This window comes from Camelus bactrianus, chromosome 18 (assembly GCF_048773025.1).
Source record: "Camelus bactrianus isolate YW-2024 breed Bactrian camel chromosome 18, ASM4877302v1, whole genome shotgun sequence".
Classification (NCBI taxonomy): Eukaryota; Metazoa; Chordata; class Mammalia; order Artiodactyla; family Camelidae; genus Camelus; species Camelus bactrianus.
This window is the reverse complement of record NC_133556.1, coordinates 14,150,452-14,168,944: the sequence shown is the minus strand read 5'-3', so window position 1 is coordinate 14,168,944 and position 18,493 is coordinate 14,150,452. Positions and strand designations below refer to the sequence as shown.

At 47.3% G+C, this 18,493-nt stretch overlaps 1 protein-coding gene across 7 annotated transcripts in view; it reads left to right on the top strand.

Annotated features, from left to right (window-relative positions):
* ITGAL (integrin subunit alpha L) overlaps positions 1–18,493 on the top strand; it is a 53,311-nt gene that overhangs the window by 23,670 nt on the left and 11,148 nt on the right. For 4 of the 7 annotated variants that reach the window (XR_012500292.1, XM_045508309.2, XM_010972460.3 and 1 more), the window contains 14 exons: positions 3,376–3,508; positions 3,671–3,821; positions 6,563–6,636; positions 6,717–6,849; positions 9,650–9,801; positions 10,148–10,285; positions 10,772–10,969; positions 11,111–11,241; positions 12,984–13,144; positions 13,250–13,401; positions 14,782–14,871; positions 17,053–17,109; positions 17,207–17,280; positions 17,630–17,771. Coding sequence is in view for 6 of the 7 variants with exons in the window: in XM_045508309.2 (XP_045364265.2) it covers positions 3,376–3,508; positions 3,671–3,821; positions 6,563–6,636; positions 6,717–6,849; positions 9,650–9,801; positions 10,148–10,285; positions 10,772–10,969; positions 11,111–11,241; positions 12,984–13,144; positions 13,250–13,401; positions 14,782–14,871; positions 17,053–17,109; positions 17,207–17,280; positions 17,630–17,771 (1,786 nt within the window). In the remaining variant the exon portion in view is untranslated. The remainder of the gene's footprint in view (positions 1–3,375; positions 3,509–3,670; positions 3,822–6,562; positions 6,637–6,716; positions 6,850–9,649; positions 9,802–10,147; positions 10,286–10,771; positions 10,970–11,110; positions 11,242–12,983; positions 13,145–13,249; positions 13,402–14,781; positions 14,872–17,052; positions 17,110–17,206; positions 17,281–17,629; positions 17,772–18,493) is intronic. The other 3 variants (XM_045508310.2, XM_010972462.3, XM_045508311.2) reach the window with 2 other exon arrangements.

Here is an 18,493-nt window from a genome sequence, read left to right as displayed (position 1 = left end):
ATAAAAGTCAATATAGCCATGTCCCACACTGGAAACTAGCACATCCTCATTTCCTAAATCTACCAACCCAGAGTTGGATCAGATTGCTGTCTTTAAATTGAAGCTTAGATGAACATAGTTAGATGCTGCGTCCAGTGCAGCTCGGGACCATGTCTGAGGACAGGCGACGCAAGACTTAAGAAACAAAGAGACAAAGAAAAGAGCAAAGATGGGACCAGGGGACTCAAGATCTCGTGGCTCTAGAGCACCGAAAGCCTGGTCGACATCATATTTATTAGGAGTATACAGCTCAGGAAATATAAGATCAAAGAGGTGGGGATTTAGATATTCCATATGATAAGCACTAAATTCTGCTTGCTGCTTAACTGATTAATCTCAGGCCTATCCCTTCCACGAACAATCACCCTCCTCGGGTTATGCAAAATGTCTAAGTCTGTCCTGTTATTGCCTCTGGGACATCTCGAGATAGCAAATACTTTCCTCGGGTTAAACAGCATGCTTTCATGCCAGAACAAAGTTCTGTTAATGGATGATCTGGCTTTCCAGGACTGTCCATTGTTTTACTCTAGGAAATATCTGCCCTCCTTCGTGCCCTTATGGTCAGTCTCAAGATTTCTCCTTACAAATTTTCTTTAGCACAATACGTGTTATAGGTCATCTACTGTGTAAAACATTAAAACAAAGCAAGCAAGTGCATTTTAAGCAAGTAAGTGTGAATATACTATTTTAAGCTCATGGAAATCTAGGTGTGGCTTGTTTTCGAGCTGCTTGTTGTCCAGCGGCTTGTTTCCCAGCAGTTGGACTGTGTTAAAGGGCCATATTGTATATTTTTTGAAGACCTTTAAACTTTAGAGTGGACCATGGAAACTGAGACCAATTTGGGGAGTAAGAGAGTTAGACTGCCTATCTCATGCTCCCCTGGGGCATGCACTAAAATTGAGTGAAAAAGCAGGAAGGACCTCCTGTACTATTATTACACTTATTTTTCTCATTTCCATTAGTTTGCCAAACATGTACAGTTGAATTTGCATAAGTTAAACATGCATGTGCTGTATCTCCTTAAGACTCTGCTGGTGTTTCCAGCTCTTTCCTTCTGGTGCTCACTTGACCTGTCACGTCTACCTCATTCTTCTCTCTCTGTCGACAGCTTTGATGGGTACGTGGTCGAACCGTGTCCACTGGAAAAGTAATAGCCACAGTTCAGGTGAACAACCTGAATTGTAGCTTCCGGGAGAGAAACTCTGATTGGCTGAGCCTGGGTTGTGTGTCCGGAGGTCCACCCACTTATGGTCTGGGTCTGCTTTATGGCTTAGAGTCACAAGGCACAAACTTGGATTCTGGGGTCCCACCTCCATTGGGAAGGGGGCCAATCTTAGAGAAAGGGGTACCATAGGATACCCCAAAATGTGTCATCTGTGGGAACAAAAAGAAGCAGTCACGGAAATGTGTTTCATAATAATTTTGGACCATCTGGCTGCGTGTCAGGCAGTGTTCCAGGTCAGGACTTGGCAGATTTTTTTTTTCTGTAAAGGGCAAGATACTAATATTTTTGACTTTCCTGGCCACATACAGTATCTGTTGCATATTCTTCTTTGTTTCTGGAACTCTTTAAAAACAAATATATGCAACCCACTTTTAGCTCAGAGACCATACAAAAACACGCTGTGGGCTGGGTTTGGCCTGCGGATTTTTGTTTGCCACATTCCAGGTGCTGGGATTTAACAGTGAATGAAACAAAGAAAAATCTCTGCCCTCCTGGAGCTTAACATTCTAGTAGCAGAAAGAATTTCAGTAAACAGGATAAATAAATAAATGGGATAACAGAGTAGAAAATGTAAGCTTTATAAAGAAAAACATAGCAGTGTTCAGTAGGAAGATTGGGGAAGGTTATGTCTGAGCAAAGACTTGTCGGAGGTGAGGCAGCCAACAATGCGGATACCTGGGGGGAGAACGTTCCAGGTACACGGAATAGCAGAGGCTCTGATCCCATGCTGGGGATGTTCACGGAAGAACCAGGACACCAGTGTGGCTGGAAAGAAAAAAGTGATGGGTTAAAGTAAAGATGAGGTCACAGAGATCAGGGAAGTCTGGGTGAGTTAGGGACTTGGAGCCCATCATGAGGGCTTTGGCTGTTCCTTTAAGATGAGAATCATTGGAGTTTTTGAGCAGAGAAGTGATCATCTGATTTATGTTTTTAAAAGAGTCCCTCTGGCTGTAAGGTTGATATTAGACTGTGGAAGGGGCAAGGATAGAAACAGGGAGGCCAGTTAGCAGATTATTGAAAAATCCAGATGAGAGACGGTGGTGGTTCAAATAAGGGTGGAAATCCATGAACACGATCCGTGACAGGCCATGTTTGCGTGGATGGAGGTTAGGGAAACATCTGCATCCAAAACAGAACTAGAGGTCTTGTCAGCAGGTGGTTTTGACCTTGCCCATCTGAGTTCCTCTGTCTTTGGCAGCTTCTGAGTAGCTTTCCCGCCCTCCTCTCTGTATCGCTTCACCTCCCACTGTGGCCTCTCCCTGTGACTTTCAGCTTCTGTTCCCAGTGCAGGTCAAGACATAAATCAGGGGTTGTGGATTGTCGCCTCTTAGATTGATTGTCCATCTTTGGTTAGCTGTGGGTTGAGGAGAGATAGTTCAAATATAGCTGCTGTCTCAGCAGAAACTGGGGGGCAACCTGTCTTGCTTCAGAAGGAGGCTGTGGGCAGGGCAGGAATTTGGAGACTTGACCTGTCCAGCATTCAGTCCTCCCTTCTTTCTTTTCTGTCACATGCACTGAGCACCTACTACAGAGTAGGCTGGTGCCAGAGTCAGGAGCCCGAGGTACAGCATGGTTCTTTCCTTGAGAAACTCATGGTTTGGGGAGAGTCACTTTGATTCCCCAGGAGACTTGCTGCAGCCGAGATCTACAGGCAACCTGGCAATAGTAGGGGAGGCATAGGAGGCGCTACATGTGTTTGCTCTGGAAGGGTGACTTTCCACTTTTCTTTGGCCATGGAACCCATCCTTGTGCTGACATCTCCCTAAGATTACCAGCATGTCTAACTGATTAAAGGGTAGTCACCATGAGACTGAAATGAGGGGTAGGAATTCCCGAGTCTTCCTCCCACTGCCCATGGACTCAGGGACAACCTTATGGCTGCCCAGATTTCAGCTGAGGACCACTGGTCCAGAAGGAAGAATATAGCAGCAAGGGTGAGGAAGGAGATTCAGAAGAGAACTTTGAAGGCTGGGAACAGGAATATCTGCCTGGGTATTGTGAGAAGGGCTGTTGCATCAGCAGCAGGGCAGTGACTGAATGAGCAGGCTGAGGGAAAGATCTCAGATGATGTAGGAGGAGCCTCTCACACACTCCGCTTTTCCTGGACATAGGACCGAGGTGTTCCGGCAAGACCTGGGGGCCCGGCCAGATGCCACCAAAGTGCTTATCATCATCACTGACGGGGAAGCCACTGACAAAGACAACATTGAAGCAGCCAAAGACATCATCCGTTATGTCATTGGGGTATGGGCCCCAGGTCCTTGCTTCTTCTTAACGTCCCATCTTCCCTCTCCTGTTTCTGAACCCCACTCCCTTTTCTCCCTGGGGCCAGGGTCTTGTGAAAATAATAGAAAATTGGTCTGCAATTCTGGGGATGCCTGCTCTTCACTTTTCACTCCCTCACAGATTGGAAAGTATTTTAAGACCAGTGAAAGTCAGAAGACACTCCATGAATTTGCCTCAACACCTGTGAAGGAGTTTGTAAAGATTCTGGACACATTTGAGAAGCTTAAAGGTCTATTCACTGAGCTGCAAAAAAAGATCTATGACATTGAGGGTGAGTGGCAGACCCTTGGGAGAGAGGGTTCAGGGGGTTGTATACAGAAACTCATCTGGGGCATTAGATTAGAGACACAAGGGATAGATTAGAGAGTGCTTGCATTGGTAAAAGCTCCCCGGATAAAAGACCTCAGGTGGGAACTTAGGGGAGAGTGATTTAGGAGCGGCCTCTGTTTCCCTCTGAAATTCTGTCTTCCTCTTGAAGCTCAGCCTGGTCCAGGGTGGGGCCCTGGGCTGACCTATATCTTGTTGGTGTCAACTGGCCCCTGTTGAATGACCATAATTCCTTCCACCATTCACTCAGCTCCCTCATCGTCACTTATCCTAGGCCTCAAATTACTTAAGATGGGCAAGCGGGCAGGAGCCAAGTGCAAGGACCCCACAGGCCCTCTTCCTTGACCCAAAAAAAGAGAAGGTTTTGATTGTAGTTGCCAGATGGAGGACTGGCTATGGGAGAGTATTTCCCCAAGTAGCCTAGGTGGCTGAAAGTTACATGATTCTGCCAGGAAGCCCCTTTGCTAGAACATAGCTTGGTATTCAGTTCAGTTGAAGAGGCAATGCATTATATATAATGGGACCAGGTGGACCTGCTCAAGAATCCACTCTGCCTGTGCTGTGTGACCTCAGCCAGATCACTTTCCCTCTCTGTGGCTCATTGTTCTCTGTTATATGAGGATAGTAATGCCAATCTCAGAGAATTGTAAAGTTTAACTGCTCTGTTATTTACCTAGGGCTGCTGTAACAGAGTACCAAAAACCAAATGGCTTAAAGCAAGACAAATGTGTTGTCTTGCAGTTCTAGAGGCTATAAGTCAGAAATCAAGGGTTGGGCAGCACCATGCTCCTTGTGATGGTTTTGGAGGGAATCCATCCCTGCCTAACTTCCTGCTCTAACTTCCAGTGTTTGCTAGCAGTCCTTGGTGTTCCTTGACTCACAGCTGCATCACTCCAGTCGCCTGGCCACCTTCTCTCTGTGTGTCTTCACATCTTCCCTCTGTGTCCAAATTTCCCCTTTTTATAAGGACAGCAGTCATACTGAATCAGGGCACACCCTAGTGAGCTCACTTTAACTCCATTATCTCTGTAAAGACCCTATTTCCAGATAAGGTCACATTCTAAAGTACTAGGGATTAAGACTTCAGCCTGTTTTCTCTAGGGAACACAATTCAAGCCCTAACAACTGTTTAGCAAAGTGCTCGGTACTTTGTGGGCTCTCTGTACATGGTAGCTCTTATCTCTCCCCTTACCCGCCCTGCCCTGACTCATCCTTCAGATCGTGGTCTAGATGTCATTCCTTCTGATAAGTTCTTGCCGGTCCCCAAGTCTTTGTGCTCCTTCCTGGGGCTGCTTTAAACACTGTCTGTTCCCCATCAGAGCTCCTGTGACAGACCTTGTACATTGTCCATTAGATGTCTGTCTCTCACACTAAACTGTGAGGTTGATCATGGCAAACATTGTGCCTGCCTTTTCATCGCTGTATCCCCAGCACCAAATAGTTAGTGGCTCTAAATATGCCCTTAGCAAATGAACAAATCTGCATAATAATTGTTACCTTTCTTGAAAGCTCAGAGGTCACAGGCACTTTATCTGTATCATTGAATCCGTTCCTCGTTCCTCGCAGTATCCTTGCAAGGCTGCTGGTGTTTTTTTTATTTTATTCATTCATGATTGCAACACTATGGACCGGGCACTATGAATAAGGCACTCAGGGATATTGCCAACATAGAGCTCATATTCAGGTTGGATAAAGAAAGACAGGAAACGTGTAAATAAACAGGATGATTAAAGAATGTGTTACGTGCTATAAAGAAGAGAAATAAAATGATGAGACAGATTGAATTGGAAGAGGCCACTGTAGATAAGCTTTCCAAGGAAGACTTTTCTGAGATGCTTTTTTTTAAATGGAGGTAAAATCCACTCTGAGATGACTTTTGAGCTGAGACATGAGAGATGAGAATCCAACAGCCACATGAGGAGTGTGGGCAGAGAGCACTGACTCAGAGAGGGGAGCAGATGTGAAGGCCTGGGCGTGGGGTGGGGCTCGGTGTGTCTGAGAAGTAGGAGGACAGGGCAGCGTGATAGGAGTAGGGGTGGGAGGGAGAGAGAATGTTGGAGAGGAATGCAGGGGCCTTCCAACTACAGACCAATGGGAAGTAACAAAGGGTTTTTAAGAAATTGAAAGATGAGGTCTGATGTACATATTTTTAAAAGATTATTCAACTTACTCTGTGGGAAAAGGGCATAGAAAGAGGAAGAATGAAGTCAAATAGACCAAATTTGTAAGTTCTTGCATTAATCAGGCACGTGAAGAGGCTGGCCTGAGCCAGTGTGGCGGCGATACAGACGATTCAGAGAAGAGGGCAGCTGTGTTGTGCAGGTAGAATCATCACGATCTGGTCATCTGGTGGAGACAGGACAGAGGGGAAAGGGAAGAGTCCAGGCCAATGGCTGGGCTTTCAGTGTGAGTCACTAGGTGGGTGGGGGTGCCATCCGCTGAAGAGGGGATCCCTGGGTGGGAGCGGAAATCAAGAGCTGCCTGTTAGATGTACTGAGTTGGGTAATGAAATAGCCACATCTGAGCTCATGGAGAGTCATGGGAGACTCAGAGCCCAAGTCACCTCCCCGTCTGACATGCTCCTTCTACCTTGCCTGCAGGAAGATGCTGTGTTCCCTTTCACGAGTATCATGGTTTTCACTGCTCCCTGGGTCTCAACCCATTGTCCCCTACCCTGTCCCTCAGGCACAAGCAAACAGGACCTGACATCCTTCGACATGGAGCTGTCCTCCAGCGGGATCAGTGCGGACCTCAGCAAGGTGAGTGATGGGCCTGAAGCACTGGGCTGAGGGACATGGTGGGAATGCAGCTGACCCCGCTCACCCCCCTCCCTGGGCAGGGCCAAGGTGTTGTGGGAGCAGTTGGAGCCAAGGACTGGGCTGGGGGCTTTATTGACCTGACGGCAGACCTGAGCGATGACACATTTGTTGGGAATGAACCACTGACGCCAGAAGCGAGGGCAGGATATTTGGGTGAGTACTTCTCTGTTCTGCTGGGTGCTTTGGGTTTGAGAGTCACTCAGACTGACTTTCAAAATAATAATGAAAGCAAGTGAGCAATCAGCATGAACAGACTGAGAGTTTAAATATGGCAATCATGTTCTTCACTTTTCCTTTATTAACCCCTCACCTTGGTATTAATCACGTCTTTCATTTCTGTATTTTATGCTGCTTTGACATCTTGGCAGCCTTGCTAATCCTGGAGAGACTGCCCCTCCCAGGCTCGCTAATTCCTACAGGTAGGAAACACTTGCTTGTGAGCAGGCCTTTCATATGCTAACCAGCCAATCCAGAGCCTGTATCCCCAGCCACTCCTTTATCTAACTGGGCCAATATTACCCCCAACCTAAATCACCCCAGGCCCAGATTCTAGACAACTAAAAACCACCCTTATAGCCCAGAGCCTGCCAACATTATTCAAATCGTCCAATCCGAAGCTTGCTCAGACTTGCCTCCCTCATTCCTTCCTACCAAAACCACAATTAGGGCCCCTGGTTCCTTCTGCCTCCTCGCTGGCCCTCGTACCTCTCCCATGTGGCCCTGCACGGCCTGTGGTGCTGCCTGCTTTGGGGAGCTGTGAGTAATAAACTCTTTTCCATGGCAGTGACCTCTCTGTGTTGTCAGTCACATGCATAAATTGACTCCTAAGTACATTTTAAAACAAACTACCTCGTTAGTAGCTGCTCCTCCATGAGTCTTCCTCCTCTCAGATTGTCCCAGAACTCAAGGGTTGATTCAGTCTCAGGAGTTCTCTAGATGCCAAGCACAGAGGAGATGAGTATGGTCAGTCCACAACTGCTGTTGCTTCTCTCTGCCTCATGATGTCTTGTCCTGCACGGTCTTGGGGATGCTGTCCACCCAAGGCGATGCCAGCCTCAGGTGGCAGAGGGGCCTCACCCCCATGCTTGGGGTTATAGTTCTTCTGGTTCACGGTCAGATAGTCAGCTTATCTCAGGATACAAACTGGCTCCGGGAGCCCTGGGATAGAACTGCTTCCAGGTTCTACCTCCTTATAGATCTAGAATCACCACCCTCCACCCTGTCTCACCCATGACCCCTGCATGGGGTGGGCCACTCCTTTCTTAAACTCTCAGATCACAATGATCTTAGTGAATGCTTTCCTTGGGAAAAGCGATGCTATTCATCATGCATTTACCCTTCTGAGGGAGGCTGCCCTCAGTGATTTTTTTTTCTTTTTTCCTTTTTCTGACGTTCTTTAGTGAGCAAGTATTATGTGCCAGGCAATGTTCTAAGTGCATGCCATGGATTAATTTATTTTATCCTCACAACAACCCTGTGAGTAGGTATTTTTATTATCTCAGTTTTACAGATGAAACTGAGCCCAGGAGAGTTTAAATAACTTGCCCAGGGTCACAGAATTAGTAGGTGGAACCCAGGTAGTCCAGCTCCAAAAGCCTACATGTAGTAACCACTAGAGTTACACTCCAGCACCTACGCCGACGCCTTCAAGATGGTTTTCCATTCTTCAGTATACAGTTGGCCTTCTGCAGCTGCGGGTTCCATGTTTATCATCTGTGGGTGGTTGAATCCACAGATGTGGAATCCAGGTTTCCTGAGGGCCAACTGTGGGACCTGATCATCTGTGGATTTTGATATTGCAGCAGGTCCTGGAACCAATCCCTTGCAGATACCTCGGGACAGCTGTACTTACTGCAAAATAGCTGGTAAAGTTGCTCACCCAATAAGAAGAAATAACCCCAAAGTGTAATCTCTAATTAGGCCCCCACCAGACTATACACAGACACACATATACATGTGTGTGTGTGTGTATATATATGCATGTGTAGAAGTGAGTACAGTCTTGACTGCCTACTATGCTGCTATCCTTCAGATCTTAGTTTAGATGTCTCTAGCATAGTGCTAAGCATTTTATGTCCACAGTCCTATCTAATCCTCAAAACCACCCTATGAAGCTGGTACGGTCCCCATTTTTTAAGATGAGAAAACGGAGGCTCAGATGCATGAAGTAGTTTACTCAAGATTACATAGCTAGGAAGTAGGAGCACTCAAATTAAAACCCTGTCTCTCTGATTTCAAAGGGCAAATTCTTAACCCTTGTGCTTCAGGAATATACATGAACAAATAGAAGAGTGGTTCAGCCTCTTCACCCTTCCTCTCATGGGCATCTGCTTTTCTCACTCACTTTCAATTGCTCTAAGCAAAGAAGATCAAATGGGTCAGTTAGTCATCTCTGAATCAGAGAGCATTCCGACTGGGTGGCTCCTGGCTCTTGCCCAATCCCTGGTCCAGTTTCCCGCAGCCTTTATTCCAGCATTTCAGCAGTGTAGGAGCAGAGAGCAGGGAACCTTGCTGTGAAGTATGAAGATAACCTGAAATAGGATATGGTTTCCGATCTCCTGTTTTATTTTTAATCTCTGTGCAGACTTGGCCTTCTTCTTACTAATATATCCTATTTTAGTTGATTCTTTAAAAAGAATGTAGTCTCTTTTACAAACCCTCAGGTGAACTGAGCCTCAGGAAGACGTTTACCCTGTAGAATGTGACTGCTGCTCCCTGTGCATGTTTTTTTGTCCAAGGTCTGAGAAATGCAGTCTTGGACCACGACAGCAGAATTTGTACCACTCGGAGCACGTGGCTGCTCTTCTCAGAAGGAGGTCTTCCGGCCGTTTCAGTGCAGCTTTGCCACTAACCCAGTTTCCCAGGGTCTCTGCCCTGACTTCTGCTGGGTTTTACCTTCTTTCCGTAGCCATTGGGTTTCTACCCCTAAGCCCCTCACTGCCTCTCTCCTCAGGTTATACAGTGACCTGGCTGCCCTCTCGAGGGACCAAGTCACTGCTGGCAGCTGGAGCCCCCCGATACCAGCATGTGGGGCGGGTGCTGCTGTTCCAAGAGCCAGAGGGCATAAGACCCTGGAGCCAGATCCAGAAAATAGACGGGATCCAGGTGAGCATGGCCCTGGGGGCAGCTGCCGAGGAGGGGCTGGTGCGACACTAGTTAAGCTCCCTGCTGCCTTCTGAACACTCATCACTTTTGAGGCAGGCCCTGGGCCAAACACTGTCAGCCTTGTTCCCCACAAAGCCTCCGAGGTAAGCTTCGTCATCTCCACTTGCCAATTTTAGAAACCAAACTTCAAAGAGCCCAACTAGTCTTAATTCCTGTGGGCTCTCAGTAGGACCCAGGACCTGAACCTTCATTTGAGGGATGGGAGTAGGACGGATATGGTGCAGCTGACGGGGAAGGGGGTGTCCTGCTCACGGGTTCTTCCCCAAACATCTTCATCTCCTTGCAGATTGGCTCTTATTTCGGTGGTGAGCTATGTGGCGTTGACATGGACCAAGATGGGGAAACAGAGCTCCTGCTGATTGGAGCCCCCTTGTTCTATGGGGAGCAGAGAGGAGGCCGGGTGTTCATCTACCAGAGAAAACAGGTGGGGACCAGGACACTGAATAGAATATGTGGGAGAAACAGACCCCCAGGCCTTCTTGGGTCCCAGTTATTCTGAAAGGCTTTCCATGTCTGATCCTGTGTTAATCAGACCTTTAAAACAACAGACAAATGATAACTAACATGTGGGGGGCAGGGGAAGTATGTAAACTGTGTGCAAGGCCCAGTGCCAGACTTTTTATATATAGGAGGCCTCATTTGATTCTCACAGTCACCTTCTGGGATACTGTGAGCTTTATTTTACAAATGGAACTGTCACAGCTCAGCAAGGCTGGGGAGCTTTCCAAAGCCACAGAGTCACACAGATAGTAAAGGTGATGCTGGAACTTTAGCCCAGGTTAGCCTGACGGCACATTCCAACTGAGGGACCCCATCACGTAGCCATAGCATTCTTCCTGTATACAAGGCCTCCTGCTGGGAAAGCTGGCCGAGTGATTGAGGTGGGACCTGTCACTTTGCTCCTTCCCAGCTGGGGTTTGAAGCGGTCTCAGAGCTGCAGGGGGATCCTGGCTACCCCCTTGGGCGATTTGGAGCAGCCATCACTGCCCTGATGGACATCAATGGGGACAGGCTGATGGATGTGGCTGTGGGAGCCCCTCTGGAGGAGCAGGGGGCTGTGTACATCTTCAATGGGCAACCAGGGGGGCTAAGCCCCCGACCAAGCCAGGTGAGTTTCCCTGCCTGCCACTCAAAACCCACTCCCAGGCACCTGGAAGCCTCCAAGCCCTGACCCCTCTCCCAGCCCGACTCTTCCCGCCCTTCAGCTTTGCTCGCCCCAGCTTAGCATGAATTTCTCTCTTGTTCTCAGAGGATAGATGCGACCCGGATGTTCTCAGGAATTCAATGGTTTGGACGCTCCATCCACGGGGTGAAGGACCTTGGAGGGGATGGCCTGACAGATGTGGCTGTGGGGGCTGAAGGTCAGGTGATCGTGCTGAGGTAAGACGGGTCTCCTGAGTCCTACGTGGGGATCATTTCAGCTCTCATCCTTTGAGTAGTTACTACATACCAGGCGTTTAGCTGATGTGCTGAAATGCTTAACAACAAGCAGCACATTTGGTCTTCAGCCCCACCCTGTGAGCTCAGTTCTCTTTTTCGATTTGCTTCATGTCTGACTCCAGGTTAAACAGCTGCTATTCAGTGACAGACTGGGATTTGAACCCAGGCCGATCTGACACTGAAGCCTCCTAGGGAAGCATGTGATAGCTTTAGAACGTGGTTACCTGGATTCAAGTCGAAGCTCTGCCATTTTTCTTGGGTAATCTTATCCCAGTTACTTAGCTTCTCAGACCTCAGTTTCCTTGTCTTTGAAACCATGATGGCGTTTCCTGCCTGACCCATATATTAGAGTCATCAGAAGCCTCATGTAACATCATATAGCAAATAGATATTTATTGGGTACCTACTGTGTCTTCAGTACTGAACCAGGCACTGGGTACAGGGTTTTGTGTGGGGGAACATATAATAAAAAATTAAATGAATAAATAGATAATTACAATTGTGATACGCACTGTGAGAGAACTGAACAGGGTTCTGTGAGAGAGAATAGCAGGGATGACCCTCTAGATACTGGATGGCTAAGAAAGGCCTCTCTGACAAGGTGATATTTGAGCTGGGTCTTGAAAAATGAGAAAGAGCCAGGCTTGCAGAAGTCTGGGGTAAGAACTTTCTATGTAGGAAACCCAGGAAGTGCCAAGGCTGTAAGGCAGGCAAAAGTGTGATGTGTTCAACGGACTGAAAGAGGGCCAGTGGGATAGGAGCTAAGACTGGAGAGGCAGGCGTTATGGCTTGGGTAGTAAAAAGTTTGGATTTTATTCTGAATATCACATGGCATTATGGAAAGGTTATTGGCATGGAAGTAGCACAATATGATTTCTCTCTTTAAAAAGCTCAGTCTTCTGGATGGATGGACCCAGAGATGATCAAATTAAGTGACGTAAATCAGACAGAAAAAGACATATCATATGATATCACTTAAATGTGGAATCTTAAAAAGTGGTAGAAATCTTATTTGCAAACCAAAAATAGACTCACGGACATAGAAAATAAACTGGTTACCAAAGAGGAAAGGGTGGGGAGGGATAAATTAAGAGTTGGGGGTAAACAGATGCACATTACTATATATAAAATAGATAAACAACAAGGACCTACTGTATAGCACAGGGAACTATATTCAATTTCTTGTAATAACATATACTAGAAAAGAATCTGAAAAAAAAATATATGTATGTATATGTATAACTGAATCACTTTGCTGTACACCTGAAACTAACATTGTAAATCAACTCTACTTCAATAAAAAAAAATTTTTAATTAAAAAAAGTAAAAACACAAAAAAACCCACTGAATTAAAGAAGAATTACACATCAACTCACTTGATATTCAATGTATTCAATTTCAAGACATAAAGGAACATGAATGTAATATGTTAAACGTGCCATATAAAAATTGAAAAAAAAAAAAAAACCCGCACTCTTCTGTATGGAAGTGGGTCAGAAGGCTGTTAGGATGAACTGGGGAGCCCCAGTGAATCATTTTTATTATCGTTGCGAGGAGACAGTGACATTGAGTTCTGCTTTAGGGAAGGAGAGTCCTCTGGACTCTGATAGTTGGAGCCTCAGGTTGGATTGGGGATTGAAGCTGAAGCCAGAGGACAGCATGGGTTGTTTTCTGCCCTGCAGCTCCCGGCCGGTGGTGGATATCATCACAACCATGTCCTTCTCCCCATCCGAGATCCCTGTGCATGATGTCGAGTGCTCCTATTCCCCCAGTGACGAGAAGAAGGAGGGCGTTAACATCATAGTCTGTTTCCAGGTCAAGTCTCTCATCTCACACTTCCAAGGTCAGTGCTGTCCTCCTGTTCCCCAGCGCCGCTGCCCCCACCAAATCCAGGCTCATAGCCCCTGAATCTGCCACCTTTCAACTCCCGCCTTTTTACCCTGCCCAGGACACCTGGTGGCCAACCTCGCTTACACTCTGCAGCTGGATGGCCATCGGACCAGAAGCCGGGGGTTATTCCCAGGAGGGAAACCTGAACTCAGCGGGAACACAACTGTCACCTCAGTCAAGTCCTGCACTAGGTTCTGGTTCCACTTCCCGGTAAGGGAGCCAGCAAGGCTGCTCAGGCCAGGGAAGGGGCGGATAAGCTGACCGCAGCAAGAGGCAGCCTCGGGGCCAGGCTCAGCTTCGTCACTGTCTAAGGTCACAAGTCACCCTGACCTCCCTGTGTACCTGTTCCTCTACTGTACAACAGTAGTAATAACACCTTCCACATCCTTTCTTCTAGTCCTTAATCTATGTACATAGGCATTTTTAACATGATTACAATTGTAAAGTACTTACTGCTTTTTTCCTACTCTTTTCACAAGTCATATATTAACTCTGCAACCCAGCTTTCATATTATTTTTAATAGCTACAGAATATTTTACAGAATACAGAATATTTTTGGAATATTCAGTCACAGTGGTGTGTCACTATTGGCCAGGTGCCATGGTCACTTATTATTAACATCCATCCCAGAAAGAATTTTTTTAAGTTATTATTAGTTTAAACAACTGCTAAAATACCTAGATTCAGTTTGCTTGTAACCGTCCTGTGTCAAATAGGATTGATAATAAATTTCATTCTGGTCCCTTAAGTATTTCTTAAGAGACTGAGTATATGATTGACATATAAGATTTTGAGGTTTGTTTTGAATTTTAATGGGAAATTTCAGACATACAAAAGCCGAAGAAAAAGTTTAATGAACCCCCCAAATACCTAACACCTAGTTTCAAAAATTATCAGCTCACAATCTTATTTCATTCAGAGCTTCTCTGCCTCCTTGCACAACCAACCCCCCATTACATGATCTGGAAATTTTAAACATAAGTTTGCTGGAGAAAAAGCACTGTGACATGATGGAAAGGCTTTAGACTTGGGAGTTGGATGGGTTCTGGTTCCCTTCCTAGTTCTAGTCCTTAGGAAAAAATTGTGTCACCTTTTCATACCTCATTTTCCTCATCTCTAATGTGGGGATAATAACACTTACCTCTTCAGGTTGGGTGGGAGAAGCTTTAGGTGAAGACAGTCTGAGTGTGTGCAAAGTGTCAGGCACTGGTAATAACATAAAAGACTAAGATCTATCCCGGTTCCCAAGGAACTAGGATATTCTAGTTATTCTAGAATATTCTAGAATACTCTTTTCTTGTGCAAACAAGAGGGCAACAAAGATTCAGGGGCTTCTGTTAGGATTCAGTGGGGAAAAGTGCCGTGGTTGACGAGTGATGTCTGCCATGGAATGAGGGCTGAGGGATGACACTTGTACTGAGAAGCAAACCAGACATATTATAGACATCTGATATGTACTAAATGTATTTCCACTACTGATAAGGTTTCTAGCTTATGGAATTTCATCATTTATAAAGGATGGGCAAGGTATGTCTTTAACTGGAGGTATAGTAAAGGTTAAACTCATGATGTATTCTTATCACCCTCAGGTATGCATTCAAGACCTCATCTCTCCAATCAATGTCTCCCTAAGTTACTCTCTGTGGGAGGAAGAAGGGACACCGAGGGACCAAAAGGTGGTAAGAAGAGATCCGCTGGCAGAATTGATAGGAAATAAGGGAGAATAGAAATTCAGTTTAGCAAGGCTGTATTATATAAGAGTCTGGTTTTAAGCAAGAGAAATGAAATACGGCTTACTTAAGCAGGAAAGGTATTTGGGGGAGTTTGTATTGAAGAGAAATTTGGAATACTGAGGTTGGGAAGATGGGGGACCAGGGTGGAGGCTCTGGGGGCTCTAGAGGAAAGAATAAAATAATGGTTGGACTCCCCAGGGCACAGCCCCTTCAGTGAATCTGCTCCAGGTCCTTCAGTGCATCAGCTTCTGACCTCATTAGGCTGCAAATTCTAACAGATGCAGATTCCAGGGAGAGAACACCAGAAGGCCTCGGACCAGCCCTTGTCTGTGGAAGGACAAGGCACCCTGATTAGCCTTCTTGCCCAAGTGTGTTCAGTTAAGGGCAGGTAGTTCTCTCAAAGCCAAACTGGGGCGCCATTGTTATTTAAAAGAAGGAGAAAAAAGAACGTTATCTCTTCTGGTCTACTGATCACACCCTCCCCACCCAGTGCCAAAAGCCTGATTCCCTCTTCTGAAGTCCTTGACACTCAGCTGGTAGTCTGGCTTCTGTCGGAAGGTAGCAGGGTCTTGGGGGCAGAACCTGGGCCTGGAAGCCTGAAGAGATGGGTTTGGTTTTTTTTTCTGGTACAGGCGAGAGCAGGTTGTCTTTCTCCGGGACTGTTTCCGCATCTCTAAGATGAGTCCCAGCATTGTGCAGCCCCTTCCAGAGCGGTGACTGCTAAGTGCACATTCTTGTGGCTTCTGGCAGTGCGCACTGAGTGCACCACCACCCCCACCCGCCACGCACTCAGGGTATATAGGGACCACTAGCAGTTTCTGCCATCGGCACTATTTAAAAAAAAAAAAAAAAAAGCCACTCTGTACGGAGTAGGAACTCAGGGCTAAAAAGAGACCTGAGGTCACAGTTGTCAAAAAAGTCTTCTGGGGGATAAGCCTTATTGGTTCTGGATCTCAGAGAATACGGAGACTTCAGGTAGGTGGAGAGAGGAGAGGCATGGTGTTAAGTTCAGGGGAACTGGGGAGGTGGGCTTAGCTTCTGGCAGGAACTGAACAAGACAGAGGCCCCAGGTGCCCTCTGGGGACTAGCTGTGGTCTGGTGATAGTGGGAACCTGTGTGTAAATGTTGAGATTGAGTGTGAGCAGTCCACAGAGGCTGCCAGGACCCCTGCTGCGAAGGAAGAGTCTGGAGGCTGCTTGGCAGGTGGCCTGGAAGTGGAGGAGGCTGGAGTCTCTCCAGTTGATCACCTGTAAAATACTTCTATGACCCCATTACCCTCAACTTCCTGATACGGCTTGCAAGGCCTTGCTTTCTCTCCTACCCCTTCTGACACATGGCACTCCAGCCAGTCTGAGCACCTCCCTGCTCCTTACACGGGCACAGTCTTTCTTGCCTTGGGTTTTTTTGTATAATCTGTTCTTTCTTCTCCCTCCTCTGTTCTTTTCACCTGGCTCCCTCCTCCATAGCCTTTAGATTTCAGTTGAGATGCCATTCCTTCAGGAAGCTTCCCTGATCGCCAAGCGTGGAGTAGGATTCCCTTCTACATCCCCTAAATACACCCTGCACTGGTCATAACACTAGGAGATGCCATTTCTCCCCCAGACTGGGAGGACAGTCAGTGTGTCTGTTTTATTCTCAGGTGTGTACCCAGTGCCCAGCATAGGGTCCAGAGCAATAATTCTGGAAATGTTGACCTTGGTCTGATAAGAGATGGAGAGCTGTTCTAGTGTGGAGATGGGGTTCCACACAGGAGGATCACAGAGCTTGTCACAGGCAGGAGTCTGGAGGCTGTGCAGCCAGGCCTTCCTGCCAGCAGAGGAGACGGGCTGGGAGGGACTGTGGAAGCTGCTTTGTCAAGGCCCAGATCTCCTGGCCAGGAGAGGGGATGGACACCCTAAGCCCGGGCCTCCCTCAAGGTGCTGCTCCCAGAGGAGGGCAGCACAGACAGCCTTGGGCTGAGTCAGGAGTGTGGGGCCTGTCCTGAGAAGACTTTGTCTCCTGGAAGGGACCCGACCACAGGCAGCCCAGCTGAGCCCCAAGCCCTGAGCCCCTCCAACTCCCCTCCATCCCTCCACCCATTCTGCTGCCTCAGCTAACCTCTCCTGTCTCCCCCTCCTCCACGCTCAGCAGGGCAAGGACATGCAGCCCATCCTGAGACCCTCACTGCACTCGGAGACCAAGGAGGTGAGAGAGCTGAAGCAGGGCAGACAGAGAGGCCAGGGTCAGGTCCTCTGGACTATGGGGACCTGAGCCTCCTGGTCCTTTCTTCCTGGCCTTTCAGATCCCTTTTGAGAAAAACTGTGGAGAGGACAAGAAATGTGAGGCAAACCTGAGGCTGGCCTTCTCCCCTGCAAGGTCTGTAAGGCTTCCCACCCCCTAGTCCCTCCTGTTTCACATGGTGTTTTCCTGAAGCAGCTCCCATGTGTAGAAAGAACACAAGACTTCAAAACTGAAGACCCCCATCACCACCACCAACTGCACTCACTCCATGTGTCTGGGCCTTAGTTTCCCTCTCTGAGAAATGCCAGTCCCTTGCAACACTCCTACTAGGATTAGATAAGATCATGAAACTTAAATGCACAGGAGCTCATTTTTGTGTATTTCTTTTTTCTGGCCTACCAGACCCTTCAGTTCTGAAAGTCCCCACCTCTGATCCTGCTTCCTTCACTGGCCCCCATAACTTTGCCCTGATCATCCCCCCCAGATCCAGAGTCCTGCGTCTGATCCCCTCCGCCAGCCTCTCTGTGAGACTGACCCTGAGTAACCTGGGAGAAGACGCTTACTGGGTCCAGTTCAGCCTCAGCTTCCCCTGGGGACTGTCCTTCCGCAAAGTGGAGACGCTCAAGGTGAGCAAGAGGGCGGGGCCTGCCTGCAGGTCACATGCCACGTTGGTCCCTGCAGCTTCTGCTGCATCTTGGAGGCTCCGGAGGCCAGGACAGCCTGAAGAAGCGGACAGAGGTCCTAGGACCACATCTGGGTTCTCAGCCTGATGCACGCTGCATCTGTATGACCTGAGATACAAGGTTCACCCTCTGTGAGCCTCAGACTCACAACCAAGAAGTGAGGCTAGGCATGTCACAGAGTTAGCAAGAAAGTCGTGTGAAATGAAGAGTGTGACAGAGGTTCATGGACCTGGTGACCAAGAAGATGTGTACAGGTTCAGGGACACTGAGCTACCTCCCTCCAAAAGGTGACCAACCTTTTTTTTTCGCATGGATATGCCACATTTTGTTTATCTGTTCATGTGTTGATGGACACTTGAATTATTCTTATACAGCAACGTTAAATGCTTCCTTAAGGGACATCTAGTAGAGTGATTAAGAACTTGAGATCTGGAGCCAAGCAGACCTGTGTTCAAGTTACTACCCGATCTCTGCCAGGTTACCCAGTTGTAAAACAGTGGGGAAGTACCTCAACTTCCCTGAGCCTCTGTTTCCTCATCTAATTTTCTTCCCAATCTGAGCTGAAATCTATCCCTCACAGATAATGATGAAAATGAATGGTTTTGTCCTGCTTAACCCAGGATCAAGCTCATTTTTTAAATTGTTTCTGAATGTGTGGTATAGCA